Source organism: Drosophila miranda, assembly GCF_003369915.1.
Source record: "Drosophila miranda strain MSH22 chromosome Y unlocalized genomic scaffold, D.miranda_PacBio2.1 Contig_Y2_pilon, whole genome shotgun sequence".
Classification (NCBI taxonomy): Eukaryota; Metazoa; Arthropoda; class Insecta; order Diptera; family Drosophilidae; genus Drosophila; species Drosophila miranda.
Genome location: NW_022881614.1, coordinates 28,597,276 through 28,616,280, shown reverse-complemented (window position 1 = coordinate 28,616,280; position 19,005 = coordinate 28,597,276). Strand labels below are relative to the sequence as shown.

The window sequence follows — 19,005 nt, the reverse complement described above, 5'->3', positions numbered from 1 at the left end:
AGCATTTTGCCCTGATTCAAGCTCCCCTCCTTCATGACCTTCTGCTCCTTCTGATGCGCATGGAGGATCTCCAGGAATTTCTTGTACTTGGCCGGCTGGTTTTGGAAACGATTCTAAACGGGATGAAAATACACAGATTAGCAAACGATTTCGACTATTCTCATGGTCGGTTCTCTCTCACCTTTATTTTATTTACATAGGTTATGGCGTGATTGAATTCTACGGGCTGATTCTGCTGCCCCGTTTCGCCCAGGAGTATCGACTGATGCGCCTGCTGTATGTGATGCAGATTGTGCTGCTGGGCACCCGCTCCTCCACCAGCGCCTGCTCCTGCTCCTGCACCACCGTGTGGACTTAGTTCACTCAAGGAATTCGGAGTGGGCGGACCACCGCCCACAACAATACTGCTGGCTGCTGCAGGAGCCGCCGCACCCACCACCTGACCGGTTGGTGTGATTGAGGCCCGCTCTCGATCCCGCGAGTAATTCTGTGGCATGTTGTGCGCCGACACGGAGATACCCCCCGGCGGCTGACCTCCTCCAGGCATGGCCACAACGGCTGGCGCCGGCGAGCTGGTCACGCTCACATGGACATGCCCCGGGGACTGAGACTGCGGTGGCGTGGCCTGCTGCAGGGCATGAATCGTTGTCTGGGTGAGCGATGCACCGCCATGGGTCATCAGATTGACAGCGCCTGCCGATTGGATTTGTGCAACGGCTGCCGCAGCGGCAGCTCCACTTCCTCCTCCTACTCCGGCGGCAGTCAAGGTGGTCTTCAAGTTATGTCCGGCACTGGCCAAGGGGCTGCCGGCTATCATATGCACAGTCCCAGTGCTGGTGGGTGCGCCGGGGGGCGAGGGCATTGATACCACCGGTACCGAGCAGCCGAGGGCGTCGGAATGGATCTCAATCTTGTAGCCAGGCGGCAGGAACATATTGAAGCCATAGATCAGCTCCGTGTGCCCCTTGAAGAGCGTCGAGACGCGCTCAATCACCCCCGGGGTGTCGATGCAGTGCGACTTGAACTCCTTCATGATGTCGAGGAAGTTGTTGTAAATCTGCGGCTGGTCCGCATACTGGTACTTCACCTGATCCAGATAGCTGAGGGCATCCTCCACCTTCAGTCGTGGCGTGGCATTTCCGCCACCAGACCCCTGTCCCTGCGGTGGGGTACTGCTTCCTCCCGCCGCCACAGCAGCAGCAGCAACAGCAGCAACAGCAGCAACAGCAGCAGCCGGTGGTGTCTGGGCCGTCTGGGGCAGACTGCCAGGCGTCTGTTGTTGCTGCGCCATCGATGTGAGATTGCTGACGGCACTGGCCGCGGTCTGTGTGCCGCTTATTGTACGCTGTCGTATGATGCTGCTTGCCGTCTGCGAGCTGCTCGAGACTGTCTGGGCGATGGATGGGTTAGCGGATCCTCCTACCATTCCGCCTCCTGTCACATGAATCTGCACGGTATTGCCACCGTCCACCGTTGTGCTCCCCTTGAGAGTTCCTCCAGCCTGAATGGAGGCCACGCTGTAGGCTGCAAGCGAAAGGAATGCTTTCAGTAATGTCTAGAAATGTACAAGAATCACAGAAATTCTCACATGTGGTATACTGCAGTGTTTGTGTGCCCGCGCTGCCGGTGGATACAACCACTCCTCCTCCTGCAGGACCAGTTCCTCCAACTGTACCCACTCCCACTCCTACAGTGGCCACCTGGGCTCCTGCTGTTCCTGTGCTCGTGCTGGTGCTGATGCTGCTGATGTTGCCGCTGGTGGTGCTGTCAACAATTGAGCTCGTTGTTTTCAGATTTGTTGCCGTCGGCGTGGTGGGCGGCAGATAGGCTATGGTCTGGGCACCGCCATGCTGTGGGGTGAGGATGCGATGGTGTATGGAACTGATGCCGCTAATGGTGCCACTGTGCGCACTTGGTACCACAGTGCCGATTGTTACGCCTGTGTTTACGCCCACGGTGGCGGAGCCACCGCCGCTGACACTGACGCCGGAAGTGGGACCCACGCCAACGCCAACGCCAGTAACTCCAACTCCGACACCGACAACGCCCGGAGCTGGTGGGCCGGGACGTGTCCCGAACTGCACCTCGTCGACACGGGTGCGTTTCATCATCTTGTCGTTTCTTGTCTGTCTGTTTGCTTGTCCTTCTGGGCGTCTCTTCCCCTTTGACGCCGTTTTGGTGGTCCGGTCCGGTCCCTGGCTAAGCACAGGGATGCTGGATACTGCTGGGATATTGGGTGGTGTTCCCTCTCTCGCCCTCTCGCCGCTCTCTATGAGCGTATATAGTACGCAACAAACGGTCGTGGTCGCAACTGCTTTGACTGCGGCTCTTGATCTTGAACTGCTCGTAAGTGCAACATATGTTGTCTATGCATTTGGTCGCACGCTAGCGGCAAATGCCCTGAGGTTCTGTAATCGAGAGATTGACAACGACGGCGACGGCAACGACGACGACGATGCTGATGCTGCGGCTGCTACTACTCCAGTGTTTCTCTTTACTTTTGCCACGTCGTGCGTGGTCTCTCCAGCTCTGCTGCTATTTGTATCTTAAGGTACGCCAACTGCAAGCAAAACGAATGGAATCAATTGTTAAATTAATTTGTTAGCGGAAGAAATATGCCAATAAGAAATCCCCAATTTCACATTTTCCCATTTCAACGAAATAATTTCGAACAAACATTTTTTAGTTTGCGAACAGCACGAAATTCTTTTGCCATATCGCAAAAGAAAACCACACAAAAAAAAAACACACTTTACTCGTGGAACATTTGTTCCTTTGTATTGGGTTCCGTGTTTGATAGAGAGAGCCCACCGCTGCCGCCCCGAGAGGGAGGGGGCAATAACAATACGAGTATATAGAAGGAGAGTTGCCAACGCTCTCTTCTTGGGCATATATGTACATGTACACACACAAGCATATACTATACATACGTGCAACCGGAATTGGGCGAGCGCTTTGTTATTGGTAATAGCGGGTACAGTAAAGACTTCCTAAGCAAGCTTTTCATTTCATACGCATTTTGAAGTGCTTGTGTTGGCGCATGGAAGGTGCCAAATGTCCCATGCACGACCTCAGCTTGCATAGAATCCACTGGGGAAAAACACACACTCTCTCAGACAGAGCATATCTATATATGTATATGTACATTCCATGTGGGAGGGGAGGGAGCGGGGTTTGCTGGTATACATTCTGTATCTACTACAGCTTACAAGAGCCAGGCATAGGCAAAGGCAAAGGCTGCAGCTATCCTCAAATGCAAAGGTGGTGGCGGCGGTGCTCGCTGCAGCCATATTAGCGTGTGAGAGAGAGCGGGAGAGAGGTAAAGAGAGCGACCGTCAGCAGGAGAGAGGAGAGCGCAAATTTGTTGTTGAGGCGCAGTAGATGGCAGATTTTTTCAAAAGGTATTTTTCACCCGTTTGGGGCCAGCAACAACCCGTCACTCACTCACACACACACACACAGCACACACATCAAGTATTTGGCGGGCATTCGAGAGAGAGAGCAAAGTTGCGCGGCGCACAGCAGTGAGAATGGAACTTCAAAGAGAGGGGTTCAGTGTAAATATAACTTGAATGAAAGTGTATTTGTGCACGGGCTTCTGCTGGCGGGAGTCAAATGGAAGCCGCCTTGACTTGAAGATCATCATATGCCACCAGCACACCACCTCCGCTGTGCATCTTGATTGGGCCACCCCATCACCCACCCACCCAATGCGAACCCCCAGTTGGTTGCCTCAGCGTTTGTAAACAAATATTGAAACCCTGTACAGCCGCACAAAAGCTCCGAAGCTTCCCTCTCTCTCACAAGTCCTTTAGATATTAGCACGGCGAAAAAAGCCAGTTGGTTTGTATGCGTTTCCTCCTTTCCTCCTATATCTTAAACTCTATCAATTACCGTGTGGCACTTTTTGTTATTGTATTTTTTGGATCCGCCATCATCGGCATTGCCAGTGCATACCAAACATACATACACATGTCATGTACGTAAGTATGTGCTGCGTGTGCCTCTGAGAGCGCATAGTGGAAGAGCTCTGGGTTTCAACGCAAAATTGGGGCGTTCATGGCAGCTGAATGTGATTGTGTGTGTGTGCGACTGTGTTGCTGTGTGCTTGGGGGAGACATGTGGGCAAACTTTTCCCTCCATTTTTTTTTTTGTTCTCGTTCTGCTGCTCTATTACGTGCACACGAACATTATCTTATCTGTTTTGTTAAGTGTATACATAGCACAGAATACGCAGCACAAAGTAGACAGCCAAGAAATATGCAAAAATTGTTAATCACTTATTTTCTTTGCACTGTCTGGCATCACAACAATCTCTAAATCTTGATTCATTTTCTCTTATTTATCGGACAGGGGAGTGGAGACACCGTTATTAGTAGTTTTTAATGCACAAATTAATATTTTATTTAGATTTTGTGTTACTTTCTCACTTTCACACACACACTCAACAAAGACGCACTACCGCTGCGCTATTAATAAGTTTCGCAAATAAAACATATGGATGTAGAGAGAAATATGTACAAAATAGCTAAGGCATATACTATACTACTCGTACTATAGTCATAGAAGAAAGCTGTGTAAAATTGAAAGAGCCGAAACGAAATGAGAAAACGAACCAAGAACAACAAACAAGAACAAGAAAAGGCAGACGGACTGGTGTGAAGAGGAAGAGCCCAAGATGTGAATAAGAAGGAGAGGCTGAAGCAAAAAATGATGCTCTCATTGTGTGTGGTGGCGGCGCTCCGTGGAGCTCCGTGGGCCAGCCAGCCAGCGCCAGCGGGTTATATTATTCAGTGTTGGGAGCCACTACATGCCACTACCACATCAAAGCAAAAGTCAAGATAAGCGCACGAACTGAGAGGGAACGAATCAACGAACGAAAATAAAACGACACTACGTTGAAAAAATACAGTCAGTTCATAAGCAAGCCAAAAGCAATGGTTAAAACTTGTGTATGTGTTGTGTCTGTGTGACGCTCTCCTCCGCCCATGTGTGTGTGTTCATGTGAATTGGTGTGCGTGAGTGTGAGCAGCACCACAAACAACAACCACGTCGCAGTCGTCGACGACTTTTTGTCTGTGCGCTTTATATATGTATTCGGTTTCTCTATCCCACTGAGCGTGTGTGTGTGTATATAAACCAATTGAAATTGACCTAACCTAAAAATGTTGTATTTTTCACAAGTTTTAGCTGCTCGTTTGCCACTACCAAAATTTGTTTGATTTCACCAAGTGCACTTGAAGGATATTTCATATTCATGATTTTGCGGACCGCCCCACCTCCCCCGCGCCTCTTTCAACTTACATCAGCAACGGCTGGGCTTCTCATTTGCTTCGGCTGTGTATATACTCGAAAGATGTATATATGCGTGTGTGTGTGCCTTTATATTTACTATAAACTGCCATTTGGTTGGGCTTGTTATTGGAAACTTTCACGTTTTACGCTGTATTTTGCACTTGCAACTATTTCCCACACTTTTTACCAATTTTCACCTTTTTCTTTCGCCAAAATATAGTTTTTCTGTATAATCGAGACTTGAAATATCGCTGGGGCCGTTTTTATTCAATTTTTTTTTTGTCACAACGGAATCTTTTTTGTTTTACCGCGTTTGTACTATTCTGTTTCGTTTAAATAATTGTTTCTCTGTGAGTTTTTACAGATATTCACACAGTTTAAGCGAGGAAACGTTTTTCGTACAATCTTAACGCCGCCGCAAACATTTTCGATTGAACGGCCAGCAGTTCGTTGGTTAGCCTGCTGCTTGCGACGGGCAGAGAGAGAGAGAGAGAGGTGGCCTATGCATGCGTGTCTGTGCGTAAGTGTGTTGGTGCGAAGTAGCAACAAAAGAGCGCGAGAGAACATCAAGTCGCAACAGAGAGAGAGAGAGAGAGCTCCAGAGCGGAATAGAGGGAGTGTAAATGCGCGCGCGCAGTGTTGCTTTGGAATTCATTTGCCGTCCCGTCGCTTCTGTTGCTGCCTATGAACATATCAAAAAGGGTGGCAACGCAGCAAACCATGGACTCGGGCGCGCATTAAAAATGAGAAACATTGCTGTTGCTGCTGCTGCTGTTGCTTGAGATGTGAGAGGCAATAAAAAAGTACATAACAGATGCCCATGTACTTGGGACACACACATATTTGACCGCCTGGGTTCTAAACTGCAATCTCTTTCAGTGGAACCGTGTGCGAGTGGAAGTAAGTTTGCTCCATGCTCTTGCATGCTAATGGCCTCTGGGGTCTTCGGTCTACAGTCCAGCGATTGAGGCGAAATAAATTGAGGAAAGAAAAGATCGCCGTGATCAGCAGCAAATGAGAAAAATGGCGCTTAGATTTTGGATAAGTAACAACTGCTCAGAGAGTCGAGTCGGATGACTGGGAGATTACGTAAGTGCAAAAAGCACCAACACAGTTACGGTGCGAAAGAGCCGGCACGAGAGCTTGCAAAACAAGTCGGATACAGGGTGTCCGCATTGGCAACGTGACGCGAGCAACAATGCCATGGCAACATTACCAGGCAATACCCTGTTTTGGGTCGAGAAGAGCGAGAAAAAGAGCGAAACCCATACACTTAATAATGTGTGCTGTATATAAACGGCGGCGGTGGCGACGTCGTCGTCGATACTCTTGCAGTACATAATGAAATCGACAAAACTGAAAATCAGAAACCAAACGGACTACAGTGCAGGCTACAACTCTGCTACGGTTACACTTTGCGGCGGCAGTGGCGGCGGCACATATACACCTACTACAATCCACAACCTCCACCACCTCGCTCACGCACACAGGCACTCACAAAACGCACACTCTCGTACTCGTGGCCGTGTGGCTTGTGTGTGTGTGTTGTGTGTAACGTAGAAAGGCAGCAAAGTGCATCTCACCATGACAATGGCGGTAGAGCCGCAGCGGAACCGTCGTCGATGGTCACCAGAGCATACTCTTCCCGTCGCCAAACCCAAAAAACACTTGTTGGAATCTCAAATTGTTTCTGGAAGAAGCAGGCAAAAATGAAATCTGTACACGCGAAAAATCTGGCGTGGGGTGGTGGAAATGGAATCCTTGCAATTATCGATTATTTCGCTCATTGCGCAATGCAGACCGGACGGACCCACAAGGGAGAGAAAGTTTAAGGGAGCGCTCTCCGCTCTGTACGGTACCTTAGCACCTGCTATGCGGGAACGCACAGCTACTGTCGATGGCTAATGCAAATCAAGTGCATCCAAAACTTGGAGCAGCAACACGAAGCTCCTCTCGTCAGTAGACTGAAAGTTCAAAGTTCACTTGCAGCTTGTGCAGCGCATGTCTAGGCCCAAGCCTGCAGTCTCCCCCCTCTGATGATTGCAGTTCAACATCCCTTGGAGCAAAAGGGACAACCACACCTCTTTGTGCCGCCCACGCGCTAGATTGTGATTGCGGTTCCAGTGCTGCGGGAAGGTTTGCGTTTCCAGGTATTATTGATGTTCCCGACATTCGTATATAGTACATATATGCCAAAACATCAGTCTGATGCCAGGTGGTTCCGTGCTTTCTAATTATCCGTGTGCTAATTTTAGGTCTTCGATGGAGTATGGCCACATGCCGACGACCAGGCCGAAGCCCCTCGGCGAAACAGTACCAGAAGACACGACGCAGTCATTAAATGCTCCATCAACAACAACAGGCAGAGCTGACCACAACGGGCGCACATTTTATCAGACGTGAATGAATATGATAAGTAATAGGTGGCCCCACAGTTTCTAATTTCATGTGTGGTCAGCCAATTACCAAATATTTTCAGTTTGTCACTTGAGCAAGCTATCTACTTGGATGCCAAAAACACCATTAAAACAAAAGAAGGGAGCTGATGATTAGACGTAAATTAACAAAGACAGCTTTAAAAATATGCAGACAACAATAAGTTAAAACGGTCTTAGTGGAAGATACTACTGCTACTGCTACTACTATTTGTTTTAAAAATATAACCATGACAATATTGAGCACCACCGAACCGTAACTGAAAATGTAAGAAATTGTTGAACGTCTAATACATGTACACATGGAATGAGTCTCCAACATCAAGTTCAAGACTTGTTCGATGGCCTCTGGTAAATTGCAAGCAATCGTCTGCGCGGCAAGTGCTTCTCGCTCTAAGCTGAGAGGGCAGAGATCGCGACGAGACCACCAATCTAGGCCCTGAGACCCAGGCATCTCAAACAAATACTGAGAAATGAAGTGTGTATTTTCTCGTGTGAGTGCTGTGCGCGGTGGAGAGTTCAAAAATGAAGTGCGCCGACTGGGAACTTGTTTTTCATGTTTCCAAACAGCCCAAACCAGACTCGGACCCAGTCGAAACTTGACGCGCTTCATAAAGAAAATTGGGGGAAAACGTCTTGTGATGGCCGCAAAGTAAGCACAAAAGAATGCATTTATACGAGTGTGTGGCTGTGTGTATCTCTCTCTCAATCAGCAGAGCAGTAAGCTTGATTTCAACGAATTATTTAATTAGAATTTACACAAAATCCCCGACCAACCGAAGGCTAAGCACAGTGTGGATCACCTTGTAGCCAGACACACACACACACAGATGCACGAATATATGTAGCTGGGAGAAGCTGCCAACTTGTTTTTATATTCTTATTAAACTTTTGGCTATTAATTTTTGATTATCTTGACAGGTTGATATCAGGAGGCATCATATAAATATAGTTATGTTAAATAACATTTCTAACTAGTTGGCAGTCCTAGTTTAGGTGCTACAATAACAAAAGTTGAGCGCGGTAAACGCTCTGCCTCTGTGAGTGCGCCTATGTCTGCTGCCTATATTCAACATCTTCCTTCCCTTCTTATTTGTATTTACTGGATGGCATTGTTTCTTTTTAATTTTATTAAATCAAAGACAATTAAAAATGACTACACACACATACGAAACGAAACGAACAAAAAAACAAGCCGATAAGAAATATTTCCACAATGCACACAGCACTACCTCAGCATTATTAACAATTGTAACTGTTATTTGCTCGGTTCATCAGCAATTTATCGGTAAATCTTGTCACTGATAAAGGGAATTCCACTTTCTAACCTCAAAACAAAGAAACTGCTGGGAGTGGGGTAGACAAAATGTTGTATGCTCCATTCACATCCCTCAGAAAGGCCGACTACAGCGAATGTATTATTTTTAAATACTTAATGCCCACTGGAGGTGCAGTTTGACGCCTATCGTAATCAGTTGGGGCGAATTGAGGTTGGGTATGAGCTTCTGGCACACACAAACACACGCACACAAGGGCGCGCATTTTTATATTTTTAGTTTACATACCTGAATAGTTTTAAGGTTGATTTTAGCACAGGTTGAGGTTCTTTTGTTTGTTTCACTCTTTTGCAATCAGCCAACAAATGGGGCTTATAGTAGATTTACAGCTTTTATCAACTATTACTTTCAGCGGATTGCCCTGACGGTAGGGCAGGAGGTAGGGTAGGGGAAAAGAAGCGCGTGAGCTTGCTGCTTCTTCACATTTGCAACAAAGATACACATGCATGTACACTCGCCACAAACACCCACACCCCTCACAAAAATGCACTCCGAATCGATTTTATGCTGCCCCAAAAGAGCCAAGACTCTCCTCCTTCTTTATTGTATGCAACGCACATAAACACACCACACTTGTGCTTCAGTTTTTTGTAATTGGTTTTTCATAAACTCGCGTCTACCACATATGCATATGTACATATGCATGTAATCATGTATGGTTTACGGCCCATGTGTCCAGATTTTACATTTGCCGAGAGGATATCTTTTCGCGCGCTGTGTATACCTTGAGTGCGATTTTTTAATTGACTTTTCGATTTACTTATTTTGTCAACAACAACACAAGTACAGTGTATTGTTACAGTATGCTAGGCAGTGTGACCGCGGATTTGTCCATAGAATGTAGAATGTACGGTCTGGTCCTCAGAAATATACCGGCAAACTATTTGTATTCGAATTCCATCATATTCCTCGTTTTTGATATTCGGTTGAGTATTACTAGCTAGCTAGGATCCTTAGCTCTGAATTCATAATTTTATCCGATTGGCGAATCACTTTCCTACAAGACTGGTTAAATTTAAGTTATAATCTCGATTCAATTGTTTGTACAGTAAGGTTAAAAGTCAACAACAATTTCCACCAAATGAATTTTTGTACATGGTAAGTACACCATAACTACGAATTTACTACATATTAACTACATTTCATGTTAGCTATGGCTGTCAATATCATTTCTACACGATTTCTACATTGGTGGGTGGGCTCATAGCGCGTCTGAAAATATACTAAAAAATACTATGAAAAGTAAAAAATGTTATGGCATTTTAGGGTGCTGCCAGACCGATGTTCAATTTTCCCGCTCAATACTATCGAAGGTGGGCTAATTTTTCAACCATCGATAGTATCGGTTTTTCCCCAGCAATACATTATGCCTGTAGCTTGTGGCTTATTGGTCAAATCTTAATTCAAAAGAAAGATCCCGAAAAATCATGTACGCGCTCGAGTAATACCAATTAAATTTTGTATTTTTTGTGTTGTGCTTAAAATAAGTTTATTTTAAATAGCTCTGATCTATATTTATTAATCTATTATTTAGTTGTTGCAGCCCTGAAGGAATGCCAACTTATCTTTTGCCTGAAAATCCATATTTAAGACAAGTTGGCGGGGCCACGGCAATGTTATTGAATATTTGTTGTTTTTGATTGTTAATTTCAACAATTTAAACGGTTAACGCAAGTATGGCACTCCTGTGATGATTTATATTCATTGCAATTGACTAGCTAACGACAATTCAAGTAAACTGCTACTAGCTAAACAGTATCGTGCACCGCCTAAAAACAAAATAGCGGATCGTGTGAGAGCGAGAGAGAAAACGGTATTTGTGGCGCTCTTTTGCTCTCTCTCTCTCTGTGGCCCCAACTGTGGCCCCCACTCATTCTCGTCGCCGTTTGGAGCCAAGTGAATCTGTCGACTACTGCCGCTCTGTGTGTCCCGTTCCGTCTGCAGCAGCGTCAGGTTTGAAAGATTCGTTCGTCGTACACACTCGCCTACGTCTACGGGCCATTTGTTTTTCGAAAAAGGGCGAGGCGAAAATAAATACATATTTCGGTTTAACAAGTGTGTGGCGCGCGATTGGCTCGTTTATTGTTAATACAGCAGAAACAGGAAATCTGTTGTCGTCGTCGTTGGGTGTTCACTGTGCATTTAAAGTTATCATATTTACGTGTGTGGCCGCTGGTGTGCCAGGCCAGTGCATATAAATATATCTAAAATCCATTTAATTATAAATTAAAAACCCCATCAACTCAACCACACACTGAATGTCCGAGAATAAAGGCATCATGCTGGCCAAATCTGTTCAAAAACACGCTGGACGTGCCAAGGAGAAGGTGAGTGCAAAGAGATTGCCCTTTGAGGGCAGCTCCCAGCTTCAGTTGCAGGTTCAGGTGCAGTTGCAGGTGGCATATGGCGCAGCAACGCCCACGCATGGTGGAAGGTTCCTCTCACAGTGAACTGCTGCTCCCACCCCCCGCGTGCAATCCTCCTAACATATGCTTCGTTCCAGCCACAGCCAAAGCCAAAGCCAAAGCCATGTCCCTGCCCCAGTTTCTAGCTGGGTCACCAACACTCACACACACACACAGGCACAAGCATGGGGCAGGGCTTCTCCATCGATTTCCAGTCATTCTATTTAGATCTCTGCCAAAAGAAATTAGGAAAACACCTCTCCAAAGCGGTAATCCCTTCTAATACACGTAGTGCTGGGACCTGCTTTCACTGTAGCTGGGAGACACCTGTCGTGGGACCCAATCCAATCCGTTTAATATCCGATTCCAGTTTTCTGATGTTCATCTTAAGTACTCCCTTCCAATACAATTCAATACCATCCCATTCCATCCAATCGAATCCATTCATGAGATTCGATGCGATGCGACGCGATTGTTGCGCTGTTACTTTACTGCCTCTGGACTGGACTCTGTTTCATCTTACCCGCAGATGCGTACAAGTGAAAGTTTTTGTAGTTTTTGTTATTATTATTTTCGTTTCGTGGAGGTTGGGTTGCGTTCGGCTCGGTTCGGTTCGTTCGATCCAGCGAAATGTCAATAAAAAGTAGAGGAAAAACAGTGGAGACAGAGGAGCTCAAACAATGTGTAAAAGCTGACCCACTCGATGGGTTTTTGCCAAACAAGTTTACGAGTAGAGTAGATGACAGCGCATTCCACAGTTCCACAGCGGCAGCCAAAGTTCAGAGAGTGGATGGATCTTCAAAGTTCGTTGATATTTCCTCTGCTTCTTCTGTCTTCTGTCCGCTCTTTCTGTGTGCTCTTTTTTCTTTGGGATGCGATCTGCTGCTGCGGCGATGGATGGCTCGTGTTGGTCATTAAACTTGGAACCGAAACATTCCCCAGCTAAATGTCATCTTGAGAATAGAGATATTTTTAAAGTAACCGATTTAGATTTCACCCTCTCTCTCTTTCTCCTTTTAAAGTTGATGGCAATCGAATATTCACTTGATTCTCTGTGCTGCAGCACAGAGTACCGTACTCGTACCGTACGAGTACCATTTCCTTTTAGTAAAATTTCATAATTTACGCTCAAATGGGAAATTATTTTTAAAACAAATATCTCGTTCTCTGGGCCGCCGCTGCTCTATTCTAGTGAGTGCGGTCGTGTTTTTAAATCGTTCCGTATAATTCAGTGGAAAACGTCGGAAGTTAGCCTGGAAAAGAGGCAAAGAGTAGTTAGCGCGAGCCATAGTAGTGCTGCGTTACTTACCTGCGCGGAACGCAAGTCCGCAAGCAGAGAAGCGGCCACCTGGCCAATAGTACTGGCCGAAATCCCGTGGGACGCTGTCGAGCCCTAGGCCGAAGGGGGGGAAGGAACAGCAGGTAAGTGCCTGTTTTCCTATTCTTCTTCGCTGTGATTCTTGGCGCCACTTGTTGGTTGCTGCCTTCTTTTTGTTTTTGGGCAAAATTGGCCAAGCACACCGCAAGTGGTGTTGGATAACGACGGAAGAACAGCTGACTGGAGGCACGGAGCTAAGTGCTGGAAAACGAAAGCGTCTGGCCAATAGAGGGCGCGGCCACAGCAACCGGAGTTGCCAGATCAACGGCCAGATCGGAGATGAGCGATCAGCGGGAACAAGCTGCGGCTTGCAGCACTGCGCTGACAAGCTCATTCGCCTGGGATGAGGAGAATCCCTTTCGCCGGAAAAATGCTCTGGCGCGATCGCCAAACCAGCCGGCGGAAGCAGTGGAGGAGCGCGCAAGATCCTCTCCTCCAACGCTGCAGCGCCCCCAAGAGGAGCAAGCAGACCCGAAGGAGAGGGCCATGGCGCATTTGGCGAGCTTGGGCCAAAAGGCCAGAGAGTTGAGGAAGCTGATGGTGCTCCCAAAGAGGTCCATCACGAACCCAATGAGGGATCTGGTGGATGAGATCGAATATCTGCAGCGAGAGTTGGAATCGTGCTTGCAGGCGATCTCTGCGGAGCAGGCTGTAGCCAAGGTTACACAGCCGGCAGTGACGGAGAGGGCGGGAAAGAGGGCACGGCCAGAGCCCAGGAACGCCACCCACCCGTCCCCGTCCCCGTACCCAAGGCCGAAGCAGCCAAAACATAGACCCAAAAAGTAAAAAAAAACGGAGAAGAAGCCGCAGGAAGGCCAAATGAGGGACGCCGTAGCTCGCAAGGGACCGGAGGACGCCCCAAAGGATCGAGAGGTGCGGTGGGTGAAGGTCGTAGCTAGGCAAAGGCCAAAGCCAAAGCAGCAGCAACGACCAAGACCGCCACGCAGCGATGCAATAGTCATCGCCGCCACCAGCACTGTCTCATATGCAGACATTCTAAGGAAGGTCAAGACAGAGCCAAGTCTTAAAAAGCTAGGGCAATCGGTGCAAGGGGTGCGACGCACGTCAAAAGGAGAGCTGTTGCTGATGCTGGAAAAATCGGCGGACCCGAGAACCCACGAGATGCAGGCAGCAGTCAAGGAAGCGCTAGGAAGCACGGTTGAAGTAAGGAGTCTTACCGAAACTGTCATCTTGGAGGTAAGGGACATAGACGAAGTGTCCACCCAAGAGGAAGTCCTAGCGGAACTCAAAGCGCAGGCAGGTGTGGAAATCTGCGAGGCCGCAGCCATCTCCATCAGACCAGCCTATAGGAGCACGCAGACCCTGACTCTGAAAGTTCCACCGGCTATAGCAAAGCCCCTCCTGGAGAAAGGAAGAATTCGCCTGGGGTGGGGGTATTGCAGAATACGACCCAAGTCAACTCCCCGAAGATGCTACAAGTGCATGGAGTTTGGCCACTTCGCGCCTAATTGTAAGAGCAGCCAAGACTTCACGAAGTGCTGCTACAATTGCGCAGGAGCCGACCACCAGGCCAAAGATTGCAAAGACGAACCAAGTTGCATTCTTTGCAAGCGCCACCGGGTGAAGGACCCGAAGCACCAAACGACGAGTTCGAGGTGCCCGCAGTACCAAAAGGCGATGCAGCAAATGAAGGATAGATGAAAATCATCCAACTAAACCTCAACCACTGCGAGATGGCACAGCAGCTGCTGGACCAGACCATAAGGGAGCACCGTATTGATGTAGCAGTCATAAGCGAGCAATACCGGAATCGCAACTCGGGAGAGTGGATTGCTGACTCGAGCAAGAAGGCAGCGATATGGAGCTGTGCGAGTCCCACACAGCAACTACTGCAAACATACGTCGGAGACGGATTCGCCAGAGCCCGGATAAATGGAGTGCACATATATAGCTGCTACCTGCCCCCGAGCCTCAGCCTACAGCAGGCGACGCAGGCACTGGAAAGGATTGCTGAAGATGCGGCGATTTCAACGCTTGGGCGACGGAGTGGGGATGCCCGAGAACGAACCCAAGGGGACAGGCGCTCTTAGAATGCTTTGCGACGTTGGATGCCGTACTGCTGAACACAGGCACACAGCAGACGTTCGGCAGAGCTGGAACGGGGTCTATAATAGACCTTACGTTCGTGAGCAGCAGCCTCAGCCGCAGGACAACGTGGGAAGTTAGTGGCTTATACACCGGGAGTGACCACCAAGCCCTCATATGTGAAATCCAGGAAGCGGGCGCACCTAACCCGTTCATTGGTAAGCAGATCGGTTATAAGACCGAAACGCTAGAGCCGGATATGGTCCGGGCCATGTTTGAGGACTACGAGACCAACGGTACGGCTGAAGATAGAGCAAGCCAACTGGCTATACATACGCTGGAAGCATGTGATGCCTCCATGCTAAGGAAAAGAAGAAGCCTGAACAACCGCAGGCCAACGTATTGGTGGAACGCTGCAATAGGTAGCGCCAGGCAGGAGTGCCAGCGGAAAAGACGACTATACCAGCGTTCGAGAGGTTCCCCGGAATTCGAGAGGCTCCAAGGAGAATATAAGGAAAGCAGACGCTGCCTGAAGAGGCAGATCAAGGATGCCAAGCGCAAATGCTTCGAAAAGCTCTGCGATGACGCAGATGCGAACCCTTGGGTCTACGCATACAGGCTGGTAATCAAGAGACTGCGAGTGTTCAGTCCCCCGAATGTGTTTCTCAGCAGATCTGCTGGTTAACATAGTAGAAACCCTATTTCCAGAGAAAGTGGCAGCCCAGAGGGTGATGGATAGAATACCGCCACCTGAAATAGAAGCCACCACGGGAGCAGAAGTCCTCGAAGCTCTACAACGGATCAAGAACGGCAAAGCACCAGGACCTGATGGGGTCCCAAATGCCGTTCTCCGCACGGCTATTGAGACCAATCCACAAATGTACGTGGATTTATTCAATGCGTGCATGTCCGAAGGGACCTTCCCCAGACCATGGAAGTGACAGCGGCTAGTCCTCTTACCCAAGGGGAACAAGCCGACCGAGGAGCCATCATCCTATAGACCACTGTGCATGCTCGACACAGTGGGTAAGATCCTCGAGCGCATAATCCACACCAGGCTGGAGAAGGCAGTAACGCGTCAGCTCTCACCGAGACAGCACGGGTTTCGCAAAGGCAGGTCCACGGTGGACGCAATCGGCGAGGTATGTGAGATAGCAAAGCGAGCTATCGATGGCACCCGATGGATGTACGGGACCAAAGAGTATTGCATAGTGGCAACACTCGATGTCCAAAATGCATTCAACTCTGCCAATTGGGATCACATACTAGAAGAATTGAGAAACTTTCAAGTAACGCCGTATCTGCAGAATATCATCGCGGACTACCTAAGAGACCGAGTGCTCATATATGAGACGGATAAGGGGACACGTGAGCACCAAATCACTGGAGGAGTTCCCCAAGGATCGGTCCTCGGCCCGCTGCTGTGGAACATCATGTATGATGGAATCCTCAAGATGGATATGCCAATGGGCGCCACGGTGATAGGCTTTGCCGACGACATAGCAATAGTCGTAGTGGCAAAACAGAAAGAAGCGGCGGAAGAAATCTGCAACGACGCGGTAGAGAGAGCCAGAACATGGCTATCAGGGAGGGATCTCTCATTAGCCACCCACAAACCGGAGGCGGTCCTCATAAGCAGCAGGAAAGTAGTGGAGACGGCCACGATCCGAGTAGGAGACTGCACTATTAGCTCCAGTCCAAGCCTGAAGTACCTGGGGGTCATGATTGACCACAGACTCAGCTTCAAGCATCACATGGCGTATGCAAGCAGCAAAGCAGGAAAGACGGCAGTGGCCCTATCCCGCATCATGGCCAACACCGGAGGCCCGAAACAGCCAAGGCGAAAGCTACTAGCGAGCGTAGTTGGCTCAACGCTAATGTACGCTGCACCAATATGGGTTGATGCAATGAAGCATAAAACATATGCCCGAGAATGCAACGCAGTCCAGAGGCTGTGTGCCCTGAGGGTGTGTTGCGCATTCAGAACGGTATCCCAAGACGCCGCGCTTGTGGTAGCAGGAATGATTCCCATCCATCTGCTGGCAAGAGAAGCCGCAGGAATCAGGGCACAGCGAACCCTGGGGACTACGGACCAGGACACCAGAGGTGCCTTAAGGCAGCGCACAATCCTGCAATGGCAAGATTCGTGGGATAACAGCAGCAAAGGGCGATGGACCCATAGGCTAATCCCAGACCTGAAGAGTTGGCTGAACCGTAGCCATGGACAAGTGGAGTATCACCTGACACAACTGCTGACAGGACACGGTTGCTTTAAAGCCTACCTGCATAGGTTTAATCACGAGGACGACCCCTTCTGCGTGGTCTGCGCAGGGGTCATCGAAGACGCAGAGCACTGCTTCTTCGAATGTCCAAGATTTCGGCAAGAACGAGAGGATCTAAGCAACAAGCTTGGAAACTCAGCTCAAACTCAGCCCAGCGCAATAATCCAGACACTGCAAACGGAAAATCCCGGTCGTTGGCCAGGGGCGAGGGGTGAGATTTTGCCCTCTTTGTCTCTCATTCCAAGCATGCCACTAGTGTTGTAATCAAATGTCACTCTATGTTACGTGCCGTCTGCTTTGTTGCAAATTGTAAGAAGTCATGCCAGCTGATCGAGCCGCCAGCTGCTGATCGGTGCTTCGCAGCCCTGCAGCAGCCCTGACGCGTTACCGACTACCCTCCGCCAGAGGGCGCTTTATAACGGACGCAAAAGACGGGCAAAAGGCTGCTCCAACCGACGGGCATCCTGCGAAAAGCACACGCGAGCGGACAGCAAAAGGGAAATGGCAGGCTACCAACCTGCCCGTAGCACCGAACCCAATAAGGTGCTCCGTATGGTATACTGGAAGCCACTTAAGAATTTTTCTGCTATAGGGCTGACGGCAACGGCATTCCATGACCTCAATAGGCAGCTTGATACGCTGCTGAAATGGCTCATGGGCTAATGTCCTTGCCGCCCCCGTCCCGTTAAAACCATGGCAGGCCTCTTCTAACGCTCGGCAGCTGCACCATTAAGTTGGCTGCGTAGGTTTGGTTGATTCCATCCCAAGCAGTACCGATCTGGCACTGAACTCTGCAGCCCATAAGGCCCAGAGTCAACCCTCGCATGGACCTCACTCTCGGAAAGGTACCCATGGGATCATGAAGGTGACTACGCAATACAGCTGTCGACAACGGACTAGAGTTGGGACCCACTAAAGGAAATGACTTCAACTATCAATAAATTGACGGATGTGCTGAATTCTCAGCAAGTCGAGATTTCAGAGGACGTGGTATTCGGGAGACGGAATATCATAGGAAGATCGCCACCTAAATCGGCCCCGGCGGCCGAAAGAGTCGCTCGAATCGCACAGAGGACTGGGAGCAAGACCCAGGAGTCCCTGCCCAATATGAGGGAATCACTCATCAGCCTAGGCGAGAGAGTAAAAGAATTGACAACCATGATGAGCGAGCAGCGGCACGTTAACACTGCCATGAGGGATCTCGCGGCAGGAATAGCAGACCTGCAAACAACGGTGGTTAAATGCTGGGAGAGCTCGACCAAGGAGAAACCCTCCAATGAAGGGAAAACGCTGAAGGGAAACCCACATATGGTAGAGATGGCCTCACAGACCTCGCCAGAGAGGGAGGCAGATTAGAGAGTAAGCGTGTAAAAGCGGGTACGAGAGGAGTCACACAAGAGCAGGCGTTTCTCACCAAAGCGGCACAAGGGACCGCCGCAGATCCGAGTCCCCCACAAACTGATGCTGCCAGACCCAGGTCAAGGACATGCGACAGCGGGCGGCGAGAGCACTCCCACAACCGCACCAGTAACCAGAGGGGATACCTCCAGTAGTAAGCTGCAGAAGTGGCAACTCGTCGACAGAAAATCACAGCGGGAGCGGACCGAAAGGAGACACAGGCCGGATGTCATAATCATACAACCTCAGGGCAACCTAACATACAGCGATATGCTGCGGATGGTCACCAGGCGGCAGGACGACAAGCTGAAGGCCGTCAGCGAAAACGTCAACCGGGTCAGGCGAACAGCGAAAGGAGATCTACTGCTTGAACTGAAGGGCGTGTGCAGCAGCAGCAACGAGAGGATGAAAGAAGACATCCAGCTGGCG

At 49.0% G+C, this 19,005-nt stretch overlaps 1 protein-coding gene and 2 long non-coding RNA genes across 10 annotated transcripts in view; 2 read left to right on the top strand and 1 right to left on the bottom strand.

Moving 5' to 3' along the window:
• The first annotated feature begins 5,285 nt into the window (after positions 1 to 5,285).
• LOC117193800 lies at positions 5,286 to 8,055 on the top strand. The gene is made up of 3 exons (XR_004474703.1): positions 5,286 to 6,098; positions 6,175 to 7,445; positions 7,551 to 8,055. It is a non-coding gene; the product is annotated as an uncharacterized LOC117193800 (long non-coding RNA).
• A 2,633-nt stretch (positions 8,056 to 10,688) lies between these two features.
• LOC117192626 (myc box-dependent-interacting protein 1-like) overlaps positions 10,689 to 19,005 on the top strand; it is a 79,427-nt gene continuing 71,110 nt past the window's right edge. For 2 of the 8 annotated variants that reach the window (XM_033397354.1, XM_033397349.1), the window contains exon 1: positions 10,689 to 11,394. In XM_033397354.1, the coding sequence (XP_033253245.1) occupies positions 11,326 to 11,394 (69 nt within the window). In that variant the 5' untranslated portion in view covers positions 10,689 to 11,325. The remainder of the gene's footprint in view (positions 11,395 to 19,005) is intronic. The other 6 variants (XM_033397352.1, XM_033397348.1, XM_033397347.1 and 3 more) reach the window with 4 other exon arrangements.
• LOC117192627 lies at positions 12,030 to 13,056 on the bottom strand. The gene is made up of 2 exons (XR_004474400.1): positions 12,782 to 13,056; positions 12,030 to 12,725 (listed from the first exon to the last, which is right to left on the bottom strand). It is a non-coding gene; the product is annotated as an uncharacterized LOC117192627 (long non-coding RNA).